This window comes from Zosterops lateralis (assembly GCF_965231275.1).
Source record: "Zosterops lateralis genome assembly, chromosome: 1".
Classification (NCBI taxonomy): domain Eukaryota; kingdom Metazoa; phylum Chordata; class Aves; order Passeriformes; family Zosteropidae; genus Zosterops; species Zosterops lateralis.
The window spans coordinates 14,851,272-14,874,636 of NC_139762.1; the positions used below are offsets into that span (position 1 = coordinate 14,851,272).

Sequence of the window (23,365 nt, forward strand, 5' to 3'; positions counted from 1 at the left end):
TCAAGAAGCCCTCTGAGGAGCTCTCTGAATCATCTGGTGCCTTTTGATTTACCCCTCAATGGATTTAACTGTGTAAACTTTTAGTACTCAGTACTAAAGTGAAGAGATGACAGTTTGTTTTCATGGATGAAGGAGTAGGTCTTCCTGCTGCTTTTGCTCTTGGATGGATTTGAGTTTTCTTCCTCCCTAAGTTAGACTGTTCAAAAGTTACAGTCTTCAAGTCTGGAAAATGCCTGCTTGTTTGAGTCATTGCTTGAAGTTGGAACAAAGATTTTTAAGAGTGTTTTGTTCTTTTAAATACCATTAATGTAATTTCAGGAAAGGTATTTAAGAAAATTTCCTTACTCTTTCATAACTGACAAGCAAGAACTGGCTGTCAGAGCCTTGCTGTGAGAGTGGGAATAAAATACCAATTTTAGGATGCAATTTAAATTATGTAAAATAATGTTTGCTTACTGCAATAAAGCTACATGAATCTTTTCATGTTTCTGATGATTCTCATGTTGATCTACTTTTCTAGGTGGTTATTGCTATTATAGATTTTCTTATGCTTTTTCATTTGATAATATTTCACTGAAAATTTCTGATGGAGAAAAGATACAACTTTCTGTATTCAGGGAATACTTCTGATTTGGAGGAGATGGAATATTTTATTTATACAAATTTGGTCTTTTAAGAATTAGATGGCTGTAATAAACCCTTATATTTATTTATTTAAATAATTCCAGGGTGCATGCAATTCAGAATAACAACTGTGTTATAGTGGTTTGCTTGGCTCTATAATTAAAAATTCAAGTCTTTGTCTGACATACCATTCTTGTATATCATGCACTGTGCTCCTGAGTTTTGCAATACACAAATACATAGCTGATGTCTATATAAATTATTCTTATTCAACAAACAGCTTAGTACAAAGTCCTCTTTCATCTTCTTCTTCTTATTTGCTGATATTTTTTTTATGAACATGGTGGGTTTTGTTGCTAACGGTGACTAAATAGAAGTTATTTATCGGGGGGTATACAGGATAACAACTGTTTGCACTGAATCTGCTTTTCATCCTGAAGGATGCCCCAGAACTTTGTAAAATTTAGCGGCTCCTACACAACAGGAAATACTCTGTTCTCTACATAAATAATTGCTGTCTTTAGGATAGAATCAGAAGGAAGCACTACTGACAAAAAATTCACTAGAGATGTAAAGTGTGTGTCTCAGTGAAATGAAAATAACCCTTTACAATCAGAATGTAGTTCCTTGGCCAGGAATCTCATAAAAATGTGGTGCTCTTCTACAATAGTTGACAGATCTGAGCACTTTCTTGAAATCCAAGGCCTGCATACAGTGGAGAAATTTTTGTTGTTAGTCATTCTCCAGGCATTTGTTGTACTATTGGTCTGGATCCCACAGTATCAACATGCTCATGAGTCATTCATAAGGTAATACTGGGTTTTGAACATACGGTGAGAGTGTTTTGACAGATTTTGTAGACCATCCTTTAAAGAGAAAGCAATAGCAAAAGCAAAAAGCACAGGGATTAAGCCAGAAAGAGTTCTGTGACAATACAGTGTCAGTATGGGAACCAAGTTATCCCAGCAAACATATGAACCAAACTTCAGGCAATTTCAAGATTTGAAAGGACCTGGAGCAGTTTAGTTCTTCATGAATAAACCTGTTATTCATACTATGTACTGTGTGTACTCAGGGATTTTTTTTGGAGTGCTTTATGTTGGTGGTTTAATTCAGGTACAAACTATTTCCTGGTGTATTATCAGTGTATAATAGGTTTGAAGGTGTATAATATTTTTCAAAATATGCTCCTTGGCATATTTTTCCTTGCAGGATGAAAATCCTCATAGACCTGGGGACCAGCCATTTGGTGCTGGAGCTCTGAGGCTTCTTTTTGTGCAGAGACAGATGGGAGGCCTTCTTACACAATAGTGTGGTGTGGTCCTCAGGCTGTGCTTCTTTAGATTGGTAACTTGTCCAAGAAATTTGAGCATCGTAGTCCTGAGATGAGAAACAATTGAAAGGGAGAATGTTTCACGTTGCTTAGTACGGTGTCTGAAATACTTTGTTATTACAGGTTACCTCACTGAAGTTGAATTAATATGTGCAAAACTGGACTTGAAGTGTAGTCAGAGTCTAAATTTCACAGATTCTAAATAGGACTTTTCTATCCTGAGGGAAAATTGTTTTCTTGAAGAGGTTTGCAGACAGATTGAGCAATGCCTTAGATTTGTAGATCAGTCAAATATACTGAAGATTACTGGGTTTGAAGTTTCTTTGATGTTTCCTTGTAAGGTTTCTCACAACACTTGTGGAATTAATTCTCCAGGGATATTTTCTGTCCATTTCAGCTGAGTTCTCTACAAAGGATGTATTGAGTCCGGTGCTGAGGTTTGTCTAACCATCTGCTGGAGGTGAAGCCTTTCACCTGTTTTTAGCCTCATCTGCAATGAAAAGCGTAGATATGTCAGATGGGTTTTCTCCTAAATTCCAAAGCAACTATTAAAATGTCAGTCTTCACTCTTGTCAGATATAAAGAAGGGTAGTGAAAAGTTAAAAGTGTTACTGTAGCCTCTCAAATGGGAAGTTCAATCTGCTGAATGCCATAAGGTTATACCTTTTCGCAATCAGTTCTTTGGAGACATTATTAACTACAGAGTTAACAGTCTTGTAGGCATTATGTTTGGAAAGAAGTACATTACCAGGCTAAACATTAACCTGTCCATCAAAAGAGCTATTGCTGAGCAGAATCAGCTGTTATGCAAACTGCATACATTCATTTCAGTTTGACCATGATGAGGTATTCACCATGCAGTACCTTTTTCTTTTTCAGCTTTCTTTAATGATTCCTTTTGAAGCCTTTTCCCCTCCTTGGAAAGATTACTATATGTATTATCTAGTGCAGTGAGGATCTTAGCTGCCTCTTTACACATAGGGTTTTGTTTGTTCATTTGTTTTCTTTTTTTTATTAATAATTGTGTGCAAAGGTAGTGATGATATCTGAAACTTTTATAGAAAAGAGGAAAACTTTATTTCCCCTAATTATTCACATTTTTTCCATATCTATAGTGAAAGTGAAGTGTGGAAATAATTGATGTGTCTATAGAAGTAGTTTTAAGTTATGGAAATAGTTTTGCAATACATTACTCTGGTGCATTATAGTTTTAGAATAATTTTCAGTTTGCTGTCAGATTAATGGTTGATTAAGCTAGTGTGCTTCTTCTCATGAGATGTGACAATTTTACTAATTGTTTTAGTAAGATCATACCATCTTTTAACTTGTACGCTCACAAATTTACCTAATGAAGTCTGATACTGAACAGATTAGTGTTGAATCTCGTTATAGACCCTATCATGTATGTGATGGTTCTTGTTTAAGCGTTTTAGCCAAAATGTTTAAACTTATTTAAATTTGTTGATAACAGAATTTGGTAAATTTTTTTTTCTACAAATTTTGCATGTGTCCACTTCCCAGCATCACTTGAATGATTTCTCATTTCATGAAGGTCAGACTGATCAGGAAGAGTGATGGTCTCTGTTAGTCCTTGTGGAACACATTCATTGTTTCTACCAAACAAGGTGATACAAGGGGAAATAGTGTCTTCTGGGAGAGGTGCTTTTGAGCAGTTCCTCAGCCAGGACATGAGACTATGGGCCTAGACAGAAACATAGGAGGTTCCCTCTGAACATCAGGAAACATTTTTTCAGTGTGAAGGTGCCCATACTCAGGGAGGTGGTGCAGAAGCAATACTCAGAAGCAACTTGTTTGGAATCCTGGGCACATGGCAGTAAGTGTCTCTGCTTGAGTGGAAAGGGTTGGACCAGAAGAGAGGTCTCTTGCAAACCTCAACCCTTCTGTGACTGTGATCTTGCAGTAGGCCACAGAAACAACTGATGTGCATCACTTTTCAGACCTCTGCACAGGGAGATGAGTACAAAGTGAGACATAGTTAATTTTACTATCTGAATTGTGTCACTCTTATCAGTAGCACTGCAGTTTGACACAACCTTTTATCATCTGTGATGAAATATTTTTCAAGGCACTCTCTGCGTGCTGCTGCTATTTAGTTTTGGATTTTTTTCTCCCTTTTTTCCAGGTAAATATCAGCTGTCTCCGACAGTGAACATGCCCCAGGATGACACTGTCATTATTGAAGATGACAGGTTGTCGGTCCTTCCTCCTCATCTCTCTGACCAGTCATCATCCAGTTCCCATGATGATGTCGGGTTTGGCACTGTCGATACAGGTGGATGGGCTAAAGCTGCAATTAATGAATCAACAGACTGGTAAGAACATGGTTTAGTGGAAGGAAAGAAGAGAGAGCTGTGGTTGCATCTTTTCCTTTAGTTACATTTTGTCACATTTTCAAACTGGTAATTGTCTCTGGTTCAGGGAGGAAGTCTGTACAAACATTTCTGGTTGCACTTTTGTGCTTTGTTAAAGCATATTTGTGGAAATGTTACTTAGTACATAGCTGTGTTATTTTGATGAGCTAATTTTAATTTAATTGCTAACTGACCTAGCTTTCGTAAAAAAAATAACAGCAAAAATTAAAGACTTGAGTTTATAAAATATGAAAGACTGATTGGAAATTGTAATTTATAAACCTCACTGTAAATATTTCAAAGTTTATAAAACAAAGATTTTATATTCCATTGTATATCTAGGAGCATCTCAGTACTTCTGTATACTTCCTTGCTTTTCCTAATAATGTACTAATCTTTTAAATCTACTTAGAGGTCAAAACTTTTTGTTTTCCCTCGGTGTTAATGCTTGTGCAAAAAGGGCTCGTTAAGATTTCTTCATTATGTGCGAAGAACTACTGTTCCTATTGTTAGATGATTTGCAAGGACTGTGTTCTGTAATAGTTCTACATTTAAATATACAGGAACTGACAGTTCCACATTTAAAACTATGGAAAGTAACTTTATATCTTTAATCCATAGTAAAAATATTTTTGTGAGTCTTAGGTTGACTCTCCGATTACTTTAACACATTTTAACATAAGAGCCTTAATGAGAAATGCATTGAGATCCGTTATTGACTTGCTAAGTTCCTGGCAAAGAAATACTGTTTATTGCTTAGTTAGTACAATTAATACAGATCTAAGATTTAATTTACAAGTCCTGTAATTATCTATAGTAATAGCAAAATAAAAGCCCACCTCTGTACTCTGCTACTTCTTGAAGCTAGATAATTACCACAAATGGTGTGAAGTACATGAATTTTCTTATTTTTCTTGTCTCTTGAGCCTGTTACGAATGTGTCAGCAATATCTTAATAAAACAGCAATAGCACCTGTCGGCTGATATGCACCTGTCAGCCTCTTCTCTGCTTTAAACTAGTTTATTTCATCTTATATCCAGGAACTGAGTTCTGTATTTTAAGCTGTGTTTTAATGATTATATGAAAATGTAATTTTTTCATTCTCATTTACTTTTTCTTTCGATGTTGCAGTTCTTCTTATGGACAAGTCATACCTGTAATCTGGGTCCATGAAAAGTCCATTTGTCTTTTGTAAAAGCTTTTAGAGCTGAGAATCTGAGACATTTCAATAGAATAGTACTCAAGCCCACACATAATAGCTTATTTCTGAGGGAGTATTTCTAGCTGAATGTGGGCAAAATCCTATGAAATAAAGTTAAAGCCCATTTGAAAACTGCAGATGCTTTTACATTGACTTCTGCAGTGTGTCTTGCTATTCATATACTTCTCAGTAAATGAACTAACAGTAAAGAAAACAGGAATTAGATATTGTAGAATTGATCACTCCAAAAAGTTTGAAGTGTGTGTATGAGAAACTGTAAAGGTCTTCAGATACAATGGCACTTAAAAGAGTTAGATCAGTGTCGTGTTTTAGTATCTAATGTATTTAATTTGTAAAAAAGAAAGTAAATAGCAATGGAATTAGATTGTTGCTATAATTTCCTGTTGCTAATGGATAAAAGAAGACTTGTAAAAGGAAGGTGCATTGTATGATTTTCCTGGAAGGCACAAAGGGTAAAACTAAGAATATGGATGAAGGGTTATCCAAACAAGAATGGCAGCTGTTCTGAATCACAGAAGAAAATGTAAGCTTTTTCAGCCTCACAATATCTCCCTAATCCTTGATGAAAATGTTATGAAAACAAAGGGGCAATAAGACAGGATTAATAAATGGAATTTTAATAACATTGAGGGTCAGAAGACGGTTACATTCTTTTAAGGATCAGCTGTCATTCCAGAAATCTTATTTGTTAAGTATTCTAGAATATAGTAAATTGCATTTGGCATTGCTTAATGACTTGCACTATTTTCATCCCTGTCTTTTTTTGATGTAGTTGAAAAATATTAAAATGAGACATTTTTAGGGGCATTAGTTCCTCCTCTGTGCTCATTGGCTTTTTCAGTTGTGGCTCTTCACGAGGACTTTTGAATATTTTAGACAATGTACATGTATTCAGACTCCTGTGATCCACTCCTTCCTTAATTACCAAAACACTCATGGCTCATTAATAATAGAAATCCAACAGGACATGAAAATTCAGAACTCTAGATAAGGCTCAAATAAAGGTGCTAAGTAGCACATTTAGAGTACAGGATACTATGCAAACATGTAATAATAATTCCCTAAATAAGTATGTGTGGAAGGCAGGTGTGACAAGGGTAGATCAGGGAAGCAGAAAAAAGTCTCTAAAAGCAGTGTCAGTGGAAATGCTGGGTTCCAACCTCCCAAATTCCCAGTTACTGATGCCATGTCCAAACCCTACTGCTCTCTCTGGGACCTGTGGTGTCCTTTTCAAGTTATAGTTGACACTGGAGTTTTAGCCTCTTCTTAGGAATTCAAGTTCAATATATAAGTCTGTGCTGTGTTTACATGGAAATGATATTCTGCTCTACTAGAAGTTTTATATAGGTGGATCAAAGCAAGCCTGTGTGAAAAAAGAAACATACAGCCAAAAGAAATAATTTTATAAGTTCACCTTTTCTGAAGAAAGTGTCACAGGATACATTTTGTTCAGCAGGATGAAGCCAGTCATTTTAGCAAACATGAGCCTGTGCTAACAGATGTTGCTGGAAAAAAATTCTCACTTAGTAAAACCGCATTTTTTTGGCCTTCAGAGACAGGGCTGACTAGCAGGGAGCCAGAAACTTCTGTGTGGCCTTGGGAAAGTCAATTATGATCTGATTATGAAAGGTGTTGAAACCCTGTAAGTTCAGATTGAGTCTCTTTGGAGGACGTTTTCAGATTTAGATGGTTCTTACACAGCTACGTGTTGCACTGCTATAAATGCTAGAAGTGTATATTGGCCTTGTCTGTTTTATCTTTTCATCATGTGGAGATAATTTTTCCCTATTTTCTGGGAGTGAATCTCAGGACTAAATAGTTATTTTTGAGTTTGATCTCTGATTCATCAGAGCTTTTAAGCATATGCTTGAGAACATTGCTAAATTGCGCAGACATCTCTGAAATAGTTGCAGTAATTAAATGTAAAACATTATGAGCCTGAGCCAGAAACATTAAAGTCAAAAGGCACTTGACATTGGCTTTATTCACATAAGCTCTGATCTTGCTCACACTGAAGTATTATATGTGCTTGCCTGTCACAAACATACATCTTATTATTTGTAAATCTGCCATTACCAGACTGCCTTTCTTTTTGGCTGGCTGGTAATGATGATAGTGATTTTCATCCTTTGTAATACTTTATGCCTTTGGACTTTTCCTTACCTTTTTTTCCACTGTTTTGCCTAATACCCAGGTGTTTCTTGATCAAAGATACTTCTGTAAATTAGAGTACATGCCATACGTAAACATATGCATGTTACAGAATTTATAAGTTGTTTTTTGCAGGAATTCACTATTTACCTGTTTCTCACTAGGATTGAGAGGTGTATTATACTTAACCCTTACAGTAAAAATAATCCTTTAGAAACATGGTACCAAACAGTAAGATGGTACTAAACACAATATCTTAAGTAGCATTTAGAGATGTCAGTGACAAAATATTTAACATTTTTACCTTGAAGTACAACAATATTTAAAGAGGGGATTTTGGGGAATCATTTACCTAGAGGATTGATAACAATGGTCTAAAATAGTGATTTTTTCAGTATTTTATGTTTTTGAATTCTTTTTGGGCCAGCTGAAGTAGATATCTATATACTATTCCTTTTTCTAGGAGCCAGAAGATCTTTCTATTAATTTTCTTTCATATTGTTTATTAGCAATACATAATCTTTCCTTTTGAAAAAATGTTTTTAACTTGCACACCAAATTTTGCCTACATTCTTGCACTCATGATTCTGCCAGTGATTGAGCACCTTTAATAAACCTATCTTCAGCATGTTTCTGAAGCAGCTAGCTGAAAACCTAACTCACTGAGATCACTTTAGAAACCTGCAGAAGAAACAAAACCCAAATACAATTCCCCCATTTCTGATTTGGTGGTGGATCCATTGTGGCAAATACTTGCTCTGTGGGAAAGCAATAGATAAATATATGGTTGTTTGTCATAGTCAGGCTAAAAGCAGGAGAAGCTGTGAAAAATCCACAAGAAATTTCACATATGGAGAGAAATTTTAATGCAAAGTCTTTAAATTAAGAAGTTTAAAGCTCTTGGGCTTCAGGCAGGATAGTTTCTATTTATGCTTTACTAAAAATATTTTCTGATAAAGACAAACCAGATAACTTTTTATCAATAGAATTAATTTCTCAGGAAGAAAAAAGAACTGTTTTATTCTCCCATAAATTATTCCTGTGTTGGACTTTATGTTCTGATAGAATATGTATAGTGCACCAGATGTGTATATCTTTTGTTAAAACAAAGTGAAATTCTTGATACTTTTTAAGTAGAATTGCTTAATGCAGTAAAACAAATCCATTGTGTGTGTAACTGAATACTTGCAGTGGTGTATTTAAAACTGTGCACTTAATCTTTGGTAGAAGTCACGTGCTAAAAATAAATGATTTTCTCTGACGAGTGAAAGGTTGCGTGATCTTGATAAATGTTCGCATTATGTTTTTTCCCTTCCTACAGCACTCTTAGTCCAGATGTTGATCCAGTACTTGCCTTCCAGCGAGAGGGTTTTGGACGACAGAGCATGTCAGAAAAGCGTACAAAGCAATTTTCAGATGCCAGTCAGTTGGAGTTTGTTAAAACACGAAAATCCAAAAGCATGGATCTAGGTAGTGAGTGATGTTTTTTCAATTTTTTTTATTTGAACCTGATTTTCATGTTGTAAGTATATAGATTTTATAATTCCAAACAGATCGGGTATGTGCAGTAGTACTGCACATAATGTCTACTTGCGGGTAGTAAAGTACTAACTTGAATGGCCAAATGGCCTGGATGTTGTTTGTTGTTTGTAAATGTCCATACATTCAAAAATCATAGCCCTCTTGATATGTGGTTTTACCTAAACACAGTAAACACTACTTATTAAAATGGAGATGAAAAATGCCGTTACCAATTCATATAGAATAATCGTGTATAACTGTACCACGCTGTGATTCTGTGAAACTGGGTTTGTTATCAGTCCATGTTTATAATGCAGTTAGCCTTAAAGGTCCTTTATAGTCTCTCATTTTGTAGATGAATTCAGAATTAGAAAATGGAACCTGGTCTGACATCTGTTTGAGACCCAAGTTTTAATATTTATATCAGAAGCCCTATAAAGTAGCAGCGGCTAAGACAGGCAATCACAGTGATCATTTTAACTGATAAACCAGCTGAGAATAAGCAATTGCTAACAAGCCCATCAATTTTTCTGCCACTGAATTTAGATTCTGAAGTGCAGACTCTAGTAACCTCAAACATTGAGTTTTGATGGTTTAAACACACAGAATTCCCTTCTCAGAATATTAAATATAAAGCAATTCCTTCCTGTACAATAGTTGTGAATGTCTTGCCTACAATCCCTAATTCACAAACTTCCCCGGGCTGCAGTCAGGTTGGAGGTGTTGACTTGTCTTGACTAGTTGCCGTGTGCTAACGTGTCAATAACATATTGTACCTGCCTGTGATGTGAACATGACTGACACTGCATGAAGGTTACTGGTTTGCTGCCACTTCTACCCAGAATGTTTGCTTACTCTTGCAGTTTATTTGCATGAAGTTAGGACATTTATAAGGTCCCCTAACTTGAAAAGAAAATATGCAAACAGAAGGAATGTTGAGTGCATGTGGGGCATGGGCACTAACTGGGCTAACCGTTATGCATTTACCTTTTAACAGTAGCTGACGAGACTAAGCTCAGTACAATGGATGACCAGAAAACAGGTAAGAATTGACAGTAAGGCTGTTGCTATAGAAACCTTGGTCAAAGCAGCTTACCACAATTACAGAACTGCCAGTCAAATTGCATGAAAACATGAATATTCCAGTACTTGCATGGCTGCTTTCTATTGTGAATAATCAAGTCGTACAGAAAAAGAAAATTTTTTAATAGAGATAAGTATCTAGAGTAGTATATTCAGCCAGGTCATGCATGTGATTGTAGGCAGACACCTGTTTCTACACTTTAAACTCATAAATATTCACAGTTGTTTGGGGTTTTTTGTCCTTTCAAAAAAAAAAAAAATCTTGGAAAATCTCCTCCTAGCTTCAAACTGTAGTGCATGGAGAGATGATTTAGAAGAGTCGAGTGTTTGGCTATTACAGTGCTAACACAGTGCTTGAAAATAATTATTTTAATTAGAAAACTGCTGCCTTTGCCTTAAGTGGTCATCAGATACATGTTGTGCATGGAGTTGAAGATTATTTGTGCAAGTTGATTTGCTCTTGGAGCTGAAACATGAGCATTGTAACAGAGCAAAAGAATATGTAAATAGAATCTTTTCCATATACCATTCATTGTAATGTTTCACAAAATGATAATGAGAAATAGCTTTCAAGACATAATTTTTATTAGTAATTAAAATAATGCACCAACTGCAATTATGAACCTTTATGATTTATTAATATAAGTTAGCTTTTGACCTATGGAATGCTATTTTAATTAGGCTAGATCCAGAGGACACCATAACATTACTTAGCTCTAATTAGGAACAATTCACCTTTTTAACCTGAAAATATTACTTATTTTAGCATGATTTGAGGAGTAGTGCATTCCATACAGAATTTATATTTACTAATTCACAACTGCATCTCTGTTTAACTGGACTGTATAACATGACTAGGAGTACTGAAAAGCTGTAAGTAATCAAGTGATAAAATTATAATTTTTATTTGAACAGATCGGTCTTTTAGCTTTTAAAATGTTGCAGAATATGGCCACAGACTTGCAGCTTTGCAAAAAAAGAATGAGTAAACAAAATCAAAATGTATGAATGTTTTGGAGGATTAAAGCCATCAGAGTGTGAATGTATGAATTGTGTTAATGGTTGTGATAATAATTGGTGCTTAGGAACTGCTTTCACCTCTGAGCGTTATTCACATAAAAACAAGTTAAAAGACCAAACTCGAAATTATTGTAAATTTTTTTTACATTTTTTATTAACCTGTGTCATTGAATGGGATGTGATTAGAATGGTGTAAAACCTGTGTGTTTTGGTAAAATACAATCCTTAGGTTTTAAAAGTGCATAGTGCTTTTGATGGTATCAGTAGAGGGTGATATGAAACGAATGCAATTTTCCTGTATGTGTAATGCCTGGATTAAATTCCAAAAGAATAGACAAATTGGACAACTTGAGTGAAAGAGCATGACCATGCCGTCTGGACTAGGCAGTTACATATTTTGTGCAAGCAAATCTGCTGGAAAAATTTTTCAATGGCTGAAAAAGAGGAGAACACCTTTTGCTGTACTTTTATTTTATTTATCTTGTGTGCTTTTAACCAGGTTTTGTATATAAACACTGGATATCTCCCATTACTGAAGATGGATGTAGCTGTTAAACAAACCACTTACTATAGTTTGGCTTAAAATTTGTCTGGTTCTAAGAAAAAAAAAGCTTCAAATATGTGGTGAACTATGCTTTAATGAACTTTAGAAGCCAGAAAACTTCAACATGTATTTACTTTAGAAAAGATAAAAAACAAACTCTGTTACTGTCACAGTTGGATTTAATGGCATTGGCTGAAAAGGAGAGCACAGAACTCTCCAGCCCTAGTTACTGTAATAGTTTTTAAATTATTTTTCTTTCTATAGTTCACTTGAAGTACCTAGTCCTTGCAGTGTTTACAGTTCATCCTAGAGGTTAGAACTATATTCAGTAGCAATTGAGCATGGCTCATTTATAGAGTCCCAGGCATACTACAGCTCTAGGTGATTATTTTTCCATGTGCATATTATGAAAATGAAAAAGAAAAAATTTAAATAGCATTTATTTAAATTATTTATTGATTTCTTTTTACACTATGCTTTTTAATTAAACTTTTTATTAAATGGAATCAAAATTAAACTGGTTTTGATGCAGTTTCTTGGTTTACTCATCCCCTGCCTTCCCCAGATGAAGTGTTAATCTCTTAGTGCCTGAACTGAATTAGAAATGGAAAAAAATTATCAAATGTAATGGAGCAGATGTTACTAAGTAAATAGACTCACTAATAATGTCCTTCAAGAAAGTCTTTAGAAAGTAGACTTTATGCCTTTGCAAAACTGGTGTAATGAAATCCAGAGAAATTTTTCGGCATCAGTTGCAGGTAGCATTTGACTATGACAGCTCATAAAAATAATGTTTCAGAAAGAAAAAAAATTGGTCATTTAAAATGGTTTAAAAGAATGTGCTGATGAAAAATTTGCTTTATAGACTAAAATTAGCCACTGGACAAAACATCATCTATCCCTTGACACCATGGGCTTTGCCTTCACAAATCGCCCAAGCCGATTTGTGTCACTGTATGAATAATTACCTTGGGGTGAGATAAGGGGAGGCACAGTGAGTTGTTAAACAGTGTCAGCACAAAGGAGAAACAAAGGACTTGGGATAGGGAGCAACACACAGGCTTCATGTGATGTCTGTGTATGCTGTGTCTCATGTGCTGTGAGAGAGGTGCCTGCACAGTCCTGCATGAATGAGGGGTGGCTACATGGCTGGGAGGGCAGGGCTTGGCCCTTGTCCCCAAGGGCTGGTCAGCTGGGGACACAGGCAGTGGAGGTGCATGTGTGGTGGGCAGGGGCTGTGCTGGGCAGGTCACCAAGCCCTCAGGAGAAGGACAGGCTGTGGGCGCTGCTGAGCTGTGAGGATGATGCATGGTGGCAGTAAGGACTGCTGGGATACAGAGAGATGAATCTACCTCAAAGGATATTTGTTAGGAAAATCGTTGGAAAGGGAGATTTTGATAAACTTCAAATTTTAAAAATGATAAAAGGATCCCTTTCATCCTCAGTCACATAAATATGCTTTAGGTAGATGTGTCTTCTCGTCTCCTTTTTTCTACTTTAAATTCTGGTGTCAAAATAGAAGTAGAGCTCATTCTGAGCAGATAACGCTTCTGATGATTACCACCAATGCTGTAAAGGCTGGAAGAAAATGCTGACATTTTTGTATTTAGAAAACAGTGTTTTGATGTGGCTCATAAATTTTAAACAGAATCCATTTTAAAGAAAGTTTGCTGTTTTTACCAGATTATGGGTAAACAACTCACTTTCTGACTGGTGAATTCTAGTAATAAATTCTTAACACACAGTTTACAGGGACATCTAACTGTATATTTTGAGAATAGTAGATTTGCTGTGAAGTAGCCATAGAAGATAGTGAATTAAAGGAAGATAGTGTATTAAAATATACAGAGCTCTATGATCACACTGATAAAATTGCGTGTGAAAGGAGATTTCCCCATTTCAGATTCTGCAACCTGGTCACATTTGTGTTCATGGCCACCCAAGTTCAATAAATAATCTTATCATTTATGTAATCCATTATTAGTTTTACAGTACTCAGCATTAGGTCATATCTCAGATGGAATATCCTTTGGGAAAACACAACTTACATAAATACAGTTCTCACAAAGGTCTGTATTGGGTGTCAGGAAATGGAACTTTTTTTCATGTTCTTTATGAACACAAATGGGCACATAAATGCTTTCTTTATAATTACTGTTTACAAAAAGAGCCACTCAGTAATTAGGAAATGATATATGAGCATTTCATTTGGAAGGTTGCAAAGCAGAATGTGGAATAAGGAAGTTTATAGTAAGTTGCTATGTAAGAGGACACCCTTTCCTTTTGTATATGAAATTGGATCTGTCTAAATGCTGGTTTATATATGATTGTCCCATTTCCTCTTTTTTTTTTTTTTTCCTCCAAGATGTTGCATTCATTTTTTTTTCTGTCTCATAGACAATTAAAAAAAAATACAACCTTGAAAAGTAAAAAGCAAGATAAAGTCTCTTTCTTGTGTACTTCAGCCATTAGCAGAAGAATACCAGATTTGACCATGGACTAGAAAGTGGACAGTTTTATAGGGCACTGTCTAAATTGGAGTGCTTTTACTTGGCAGAGAGAATGTTCTGTAAAACACTCGCCTTAGCCTTTGGGCCATTTTCAGAAGTTTTGGTGATTCCAGACTTGTTTGCACAGCTGGGAAGCCACCAACCCTCCCTGGTCCCAGCTGGTCCTCTGCTCCTCCCCCTAACCATCCTCACAACCCTCAGCCCTCTAATAAGTACAGGCTGTGTGTGAGAGGGTGGCTTCTTCTAGGAGGTGGGAATTCATGGAGATAAAATTCCTCACTTTTTGGGGTGCATTTATTTCTGACCAAGGATCCAAACAGCAGGACTACAGGCTACTGGGGGAATCAAACTGCAGGAGTTGTGTAGACACAGGGTTTTTTGGTTTGTTTCTGTTTACAAGTTAATCTTATCAGTAGAGCAGCTGAAGGGAAATACTTTGACAGCTGCTGTTTGAATTTATTTGATCTGAGGGATTTCAGTTTAACGCAATTGCTCAGACTTTTAATAGCTGAATGGAAAATGATAGCATTCACTGCCTTGCTTTATCTTATACCCAGGTAACAAATGATGTGGAGAAAATTTGCCATGATGCTATTCAGCATCTCTTCTGTGGGGGCAAACAACCCCCTTTCCTCCCCCGGTAATACTGAATAGTTTTAGTAGTGCAGTAGCAGTTACCCCCAATTTAAGGTAACTTCACATTCCTTTCATAAAGAGCAGTGACAGATGCTGTCTCCCTTCTGTCTCCTAATGTCTATCAGAATAGATATCATCTTCAGAACTTGGTAGTATTCTGAGATAAACACTTAAAAAAGGTAGTTTTCCTTTATTGCACCTTTATTCACACCTATGCTTACTAATGTATTGTTCATATTTTTGGTATTCCTGGGAATTCAAGCCTTGGCTCTGGCTCTCAGTGGTGGTGTGAAATTTATTTCTGCCAGATAAGGATATTGCTATCAACTGGATAACAACCTACCACCTGGGACTGTTGTGGTACCACAACAGTTCTCTTTTGTGCTCCCTTTGGGTAGAGAAAAGGCATGAATTTCATATAATAGGTGAGGGCTCTGGTCTCATAATTTTAGGAAAAGTAGCCATGATGATGTTGTCCCACCTCATCTTTTCAGTCCCAAGTCCTGTGGAAAATCTAGCTAAGACTCTACTTGCACTTTTGAATAACATCAATAAAATGTGGTGGGGTTTTGGTGGGTTTTTTTTTTCTTTTTTTTTTCTTTTTTTTTTTTTTGTTTGTTTGTTTGTTTTTGTTTGTTTTTTGTTTTTTATTTGTTTACTTGTTTGTTTATTTCTTTTTGTTTTGTTTTGTTTTTCCCTTGAAAGAAGATTTTCCCCAATTTTAACTTTAGTATGAGATCTAATAGTGCAGTTGTGAGGTGATTTGCAGTGCGAGTTGTATAAGAGCAAAGGCTATCCATTTGACCCTGCCTGAGGCTTCCTTGGCACAACTCTGGACATGCTGTAGTGATAAGAGCTGCCCTCAGCCCCAGCTGTAGCAGTGCTGCCCAAACAGAAACTCCTCGTGACTGCCAGGAGTGTGTTTATTTTCCAGCTGGATAACTGGTATTGCCCATTTTATTGGATTCTTTCCATAGATTATTGTTAAGCAATTTCACAGAATCTGAGCAAGTCAGCTGATACTACTCAGAAGCATTTAATTATGAAATTGTTAGCAATTTGATGCAAGTCTTTAAAACTCAGACAAACAGCATGTTCCTTGAAACCAGAGGTCAAGCTACTTTGCAAGACTGATACACTAAACACAGTAGGATTCATGCCCATAATCTACTCTCTATTCATCAGTTGCTAGTACAGAGGAAATTTCTGCTCAAACCAAAAATAGTTAATTATTTTGTTAGATGCTGTTAGATATGCATCTGTGCTGGTTGTATGTGCTAAGTTTTTAAAGCCTCATGATTTCTTTATAATTTAAATTGTGTAAAATAATAGTAATGGATGTTGGTCTCTCTTCACTGATTTGAAAAGGCAGACATTGCTAATGTTGTCGGTTTCGTTGACTGTGACTTGACATACTCATTTGCTTCTGAGATCAACAAATCTTTGGAGAATTCCCTACAGATTATTGAGAGATGATGTGAATAATGTTAAGTGTGTCCCCAAAGACTTTCAGGATGGATATGCATAATCAAGCATGCTGTTCTCAATACTAATTCTAATTACTTTTTTTCCCCCTTTAAATCACTAAGGTTCCCCAACCAGAGATGTGGGGCCTTCATTAGGTCTGAAGAAATCCAGCTCGTTGGAAAGTCTGCAGACAGCCGTGGCTGAGGTGACACTGAATGGTGACATTCCTTTCCACCGCCCGCGCCCACGGATTATCAGAGGACGAGGCTGCAACGAAAGCTTCAGGGCTGCCATAGACAAATCATACGATAAACCTGTGGCAGATGACGATGATGAAGGCATGGAAACTTGTAAGTAAACTGTTATTTGTATAACACGTGTTAATGGCATTGGTTAATTCCTTTAGAAAGTGACTAAAGTAGTAGAACATAATTTTGGGCTTTTAAAAGAATAGAACAAACTTCATCAATATTTAGGCTTTTCCCCTTCATTTGCTTTAACAGATTGCCACACTCTGCAGCTTTCTTCCTTTCTAGAAGAAGAGAATAAGATTATTTGGAATGTGTTTACTGAAATTACTATGAAAATATTCTGTATGATGGCTAATTAATGTACTAATATAAACAAGAAAAGAAAAAAATTAGGCAGAAAGGCAAGCCCACTAAATTTATGTTACAAAAATATAGGCATCTAACTTTGAAATAGTACATTTGTAGTGTTGGGGGGATAAAAAGAAATCACTGTCCTTTAATTAGAGTGAGTAAGGTTGGCAGATCTAATAAAATACAAAGTTAATGATCAGCTATTACCCACCCTAATGGGCATTCATTTACATTTTCAGTTCTTTAACCTGAAGTATGACCCAACATGTGGAGAATGTCATTAACATAAAAGAATCACTTCAAAGCTAACCTTATCATTATTGAACTATGTAAGAATGGGCTGGTAAAATGACAACTCATATTGAATGAAAATAGTATGAATGGTAAATTACCTCAATCAGGGGCTGTATTAAAATCATTGAATTTTTAACCTTCATGTTGTACTACTTTCAACTTGTCACACACCAGCAGATTTTTTTTTAATCAACCTGCAGCTAGTTAGAAGTTTATGAATGAAGATGATGATGGGAGGGTTGAAGTAGAAAGTATTTAGCCTGAATTTAACAAAGGCTTGAAAAGGAATTTTTCACTCTCTTTTAAGTTTTTTTTTAGTTTCAAAAATTCTGTTTCATAACTATCATTTCCTAATATTCTTTTATAAGTTACTTCTCTAACCACTCTTTTATTTTTTAAAAACTCCTGGCCTTTTTTTTTTTTTTTTTTTTTTTTTTTTTTTTTTTTTTTTTTAATCTGCCTCTTTTTGAGAGTGTTCTGAGGCCACAAGGGAGATAATTTTGCCTTTTCTTAAAGGTAGCTACAAATGGAATTAATTCTGCTTTGCTTTTCCAGCACCCAACAATTTCACACAGCAGTGAGGCTAAATGCTGATGTGGTGCTGCTGGCTGTCAATCTATTTCTGGCCAGTAGAAGAATAGATATGAGAAAATGGGTAATGATCCTGGTCATTCCTACAAACTGCATGCTTGTGGTCTTTTGGGACATTAAGACCATGTTTTTATAGACAGCCTTGTTGGCTGATGAGCTGATAGCAATATCCTTGTTTGAAGCTTCAGATATCCAAGGTTTACCCAGAAGTTAAAGATGGTTTAACTTCAATTGATGAAAAATACATTGTGAAAAATATATTGTGAAGCACTTTCAAGGTGAGTATAGGTTTATGAGATTCTGGTAAGGGGTTTTGAGCTTGCTGATGAAATACATAGAGAGTAGCAAGGAAGTATTTATTTATAGCAAGGAGCCCTTTGCATCCCTTTACATGGGAGCAACAGTGTTGCAGATTAACTACTGCAGCAGCCAAGCCCCAGGCAGCTACTTGCTCGCTAGTGGGACTGGGGAGAGAATTGGAAGGGTAAAGCTGGAACAGTCATGGATTGAGATATAGTCAGCTTCATAGGGAAAGCAAAAGCCACACACACAAGCAAAGCCGAATGAAGAATTAATTCATTGCTTCCCATGGGAGGGTAAGCGCTCAGCCATCCCCAGGAGAACTGGGTCCCATCATGTGTAACTGTTACTTGGGAAGACCAACACCATCACTCCAAATGTCCCTGATTTCCTCCTTCTACCTGCAACTTAATATACTGAGCATAATGCCATGTGGTCTGGAATAGCCCTTTGGTCAGCTGGGGTCACCTGTCCTGGCTGGGTCTCCTCCCAGCCTCCTGTACCTCCTCAACTTCCTTTCCACTGTGGCTGAATAAAAAACAAAAAAGGCTTTGACTCTGTGTAAGCCCTGCTCAGCAATAACAGAAACATTTCTATATTATCAAACCCTGTGTTCAGCACAAATCCAAAACACTGCCCCATAGAAGCCACTGTGAAGAAAAATAACCCTACCCGAGCAAAAACCAGCACAAGCAGGAACCAGACAAAGCCTTCTGGCTGAAATCAAAATGCCATGGGGTGAGTCTTTGCCCTCATCTCTGTTTGGATGTTGTCTCACACTGGTGGACCAAGAGCAATTTCATGTCATGAGAGAGCAAGAGCAAGGCTTGTCAGATCCCACATGGTAGAGAAGGGCTGAGCAAAGTGTGACCAAGCTATATGTGTAGAACTATGCATTTTCTTGCGATCTAATGCCTTCTACATATGGTAATGAAACATCAAAGAAGTATTCCAGAAATTTGAAGTGCCAGATTCATAAAAGCAGATGAGTAGCAAAGCAAATATAGTAAGTTGATTGGACAGAATTCAGTCCTTGAGGACTTTTGCTTCTCATGGTGACCATGGGAGCTTAAGATCTGTCCCAGCCCTATGTTGCTTGTCTTCCTGAAAATGTCTGTATCTGCATTAAACCTCAAAGCACTGCAGTCTGCTCCACTTTGTGTAAATTCTATATGGACTTAGGTTCCAGAGAGTTTCCCAAATGGTGTCTTCAGCTGGACAAAGTTTGGGCACATATGAATATGTAGGAGTTTAACAATCTGGTTCTAACGTAATTAATGCCTCACTGCTGCCATAACGACGTTGCCTAAGTTTTTTAAAAGTTGTATTTAAGTATCCCATAATTGTTTGAAATTAGAATGTGGCTTTCTCTCATTATAAAATCCAGGCAAACAGGCTGGTGGTCAATTTGCTGATGCCCTTGAGGTTGGATCCATTTGTCTTACTAGAATTTTTTTGCCTTTCTCCGTGGGTTTCAGTGCTAGAGGGATTTCTTTGTCTTCCAGACAATGACCTGCTTTGGATTAGCAAATAATAGCACTGCAATATATTGTATAGAGGAATTCCTAATGTCATCATTCCATATGGAAAAGCCATGAAAAGTACAGGTAGCATATGTCACAAAGGGGACTCTTTGAAATGACCTTGGAACAATATGCTATTAAATTACTAAATGTAGGATTAAAATCAGATGGCATTGACTGGTTCTAAGGTAACATTTTAAATATTTGAGAAGATGTGTGTGAGTTTTAATGGCTATAAAGAAGAATCATTTGTGGAAAGAGGTGTGGGTGTTCAACTTTTGCAGATAATTTTTCCTGTGTGTTTTTTTTTTTTTTTCCCTTTGGTTGGTTGTTTTTTTTTTCTCTTTTTTGTTTTTCCCTTCATACTTGAAATAGCTGACTAGAAGCAAAATGTTTATCTTTAGTGGCATGAAGAAGAACAAGGCATTTTGATTGGGAGAGATCAACAAAGCTTTCTAATCTTTTGCTGAATCTTAATTGCTGGAATCTAGGGCTGTATTAAATATCACAATAAGAGGCCTAGAAGCTTAGTGGCAAAATAGTTTCACATTAAGTAGCTTTGATTCCTCATGTGCATCTTTTCCATTTTATGGGCTAATTAGGAGAATAGCTTCATAATACCTGTTTGTGTAGTTCTCCATACTGCAGTGTGGTTCATGAAATGACACTAGTGTTTAGTTTAATTGATGTTTAAAGTATACTCCAACTTAATTTTTTGGCTTCAGCATCCTGAATGGGGAGGTAGGAGGTTGCAGGAAAAAAAGGAAATAACAGCACCAAAACAAATACATCCTGCTTTTTGCAGTAACCTAATGTCATTACTGCAACATAACAAAAATTAGAAGTTTCATTTGTAGCCTGGGTTTGAATTTTAATTGAGCAGCATTTGCATTTGTTCTAAACACTAGTAATTATGTGTATGTTAATTGCAGGATGACTGCGCTGCATAAAAGTGAAACAAGCTTCTTCATGTTGGGTCTTTTTAAAAAACTGGAAATCCATTTAGTCCAGTAGAAAGACCAGTGTTTGCTCCAGGACAACAGGCATCCCAGTTCACAGGCAATAGTCTAAGCTACTGAGTTAATTGCAAGCAAACTGTGTATGATAGACAAATATTAATTGCAACCCAAATGTATAAAGGAGACAATGTTCTTCATGGAACGTGTAAAATAAATAGTAAGCAAAAGCTTTGTGTCCTGGCTCTGGCCAGGACAGGGCTGACTTTTGCAGTAGCCAGGAGGGGACATGGCCAGGACCCAGAGGTTATTCCATACCACTTCACATCATTTTCCAGGGATGGGGAAAGGAGTCCCTACCAGGTCCTGTAGAGTAATGGAGGGAACAGTTGGATGTTGTCAGGGGTGAGAATGTGTGTGCCAGTCATTCTTTCCTGGTGCACTCTTGTATTCGTAGTGTTGCTATTACTGTTGGTTTTCTTATCTCATTGCTGTTTCCAGTAAATTGTTCTCATCTCAACCTGTGATCTTTATCTTTTGGGCCTCCAACTGTCCCCTCCATCCTGCTGCAGGGGCAAAAGGAAGGGAGGGGGAGCATATGGGCTGCACATGCTTTGGAGAGTCTGAGTAGGAGCAGCAAACTGGGGAGTACCCTTCCTAAACCACGACACAATGTTATGACAAGTTGTTCCAGAACTCAGCATAGCACAGTAAACAATACATATTTATGATTTATTTAATGTATTGTTATATGAGTATGAACAAACATAGGTCAAAATGGATTCATTTTTAAAATTCTAGCAGCAAAGTTCCAAGTAAACAGTTGACTTAAAAATTTGTCAGAAATTTCATAGAGTTTTTTTTTTACTAATTATATTCGTTTGCAAGTACAGTCTTTTAAATGTCTAGTTAGAACAGATTGTAGCTATAAATTAACATGTAAAAAATTAACATTTCTATTCCAAAGTGCTTTTCCACAATTCTTTTAATAATATCTAAATATCACTCCAGACACTGATTAAGAAATGCTGCGACCAAAAAAATTACAAGAACAGCTAGTACAGAGGCATGTATAGGACCTATTAGTTTCCTAAAATACAATAACATGAATATTAAAACTGTTTCTACAGTTGAGAAGCTGTATAATCTGCTTTACTCATAGCAGTCCTGAATTAAATGCCAAGGCCTGGCCACTCTGGTGATTTGTACTTCAGAGTACTAGTTAAGATTCAAAAATAGTTATTAATGTTGAGATGTATCGGACATGGTAAATTTTTCTTGAAATATGTCTATGTGATCATCCAGGGCTGGAGAATATTTATAGAAAACTTGATACTTGGTGAATAATTACTAAGTCTATTGGACATGTCTAGGGATTGTAATATTAAGGAATAAAGAGTATTTTGCAAGCAAGTTTCTGAGAGAGAGAAAACATTATATTGAGTGGCTTTCAGTCAGTGATTTGTAGACTTTTCAGGTTCAATGATTTACTTGTAAGGTGAAGATGAATGATGACTAAGAAAAGTAAGTTTATATTCTACAGTAGTCAATATATGAGACATTTTGGAGGAATTACACTCTTTTGTTGGCTATAGAAGAGTTGCTGACATCTTGAGCAATATTAGCAGAATAATATAAAGAAGTAGTAAACAGAAGTGAAACTAAAAAAGAGGTTTTTTACATCTATAAGCTATGACCATTTCAAAATCTTATTAAGTACAAAATTTTTTTTCTCTTCCATAGACTGTGTATATATAAAGCAAGACTGTATTTTTCAAATTCTACTGCCAAAAGTTGTTTGGAGCCTTTGTATTCATTGGAACTAGAGGAGGCAATACTAAATATGCATCTGTGGTCCTAATTGCTGCTTTGTGCAGTCTCTTGGAAAGTTGGGAGATGGTTGGAGCCTTACTTAAATGTGGTGATATAAAATGTTAGAGCTCATGGAAAGTCACAGCTTCACAAGCCATGAAGTGCAGTATTCTGACCCAGCAGCTTGAAGTGTTTTCTTTCTTACTAAACCGCTGAAGCAGTTTTCAAGTTTTCAGTGGATTTTTTTCTGTTAGTCATTTTTCTTTTAAACTTTCTGAAATACATGTGGACTGTTAAATCTAACCTTGAATGTGCTTTAGGACTTCTGGTCTTGGATTAGAAACAGAGAAGGAACATGTTATCTGCCCTTAAAGTATTTAACTTGTTCCGCTGGATGAAATCTCCCCACCTGAACCTGCCAGGCTGCCCCATCTCAACCAAGAATAACACCAAAAATAACAATCATAGTGCATGATGTGTTCTAAATGGCTCCAGGAAATGAAGATGCATAACAGAACTATTATTTTACTTGTAGAAGAAAAAAAAGTCTATTATGGCTTGTGTTGAAGGTTAACACTCCCTAATGACTCTTATATTTTTATGAGAATATTACTAAGAATTTATGGACAAGGCATTCTGCACTGCTGTTGTTACTTCTTGCAGATATTTCTAAATCTCTCGTCAACTGATTTAGATACTGAAACAAAATGGGCCAATTAACATCACTTTGCTAATCCTCTTTATTAATCCATACATTATCCAGAGTACCCATAAAGTGCAAATTGTGTTTTACTGAATGGTCT

General features: G+C 36.3%; 1 protein-coding gene across 12 annotated transcripts in view; it reads left to right on the plus strand.

Moving 5' to 3' along the window:
- PARD3 (par-3 family cell polarity regulator) overlaps positions 1 to 23,365 on the plus strand; it is a 444,272-nt gene that overhangs the window by 282,377 nt on the left and 138,530 nt on the right. For 10 of the 12 annotated variants that reach the window (XM_083880512.1, XM_083880506.1, XM_083880515.1 and 7 more), the window contains 4 exons: positions 4,101 to 4,290; positions 9,025 to 9,176; positions 10,222 to 10,266; positions 16,607 to 16,834. In XM_083880512.1, coding sequence (XP_083736638.1) covers positions 4,101 to 4,290; positions 9,025 to 9,176; positions 10,222 to 10,266; positions 16,607 to 16,834 — 615 coding nt within the window. The remainder of the gene's footprint in view (positions 1 to 4,100; positions 4,291 to 9,024; positions 9,177 to 10,221; positions 10,267 to 16,606; positions 16,835 to 23,365) is intronic. The other 2 variants (XM_083880508.1, XM_083880511.1) reach the window with 1 other exon arrangement.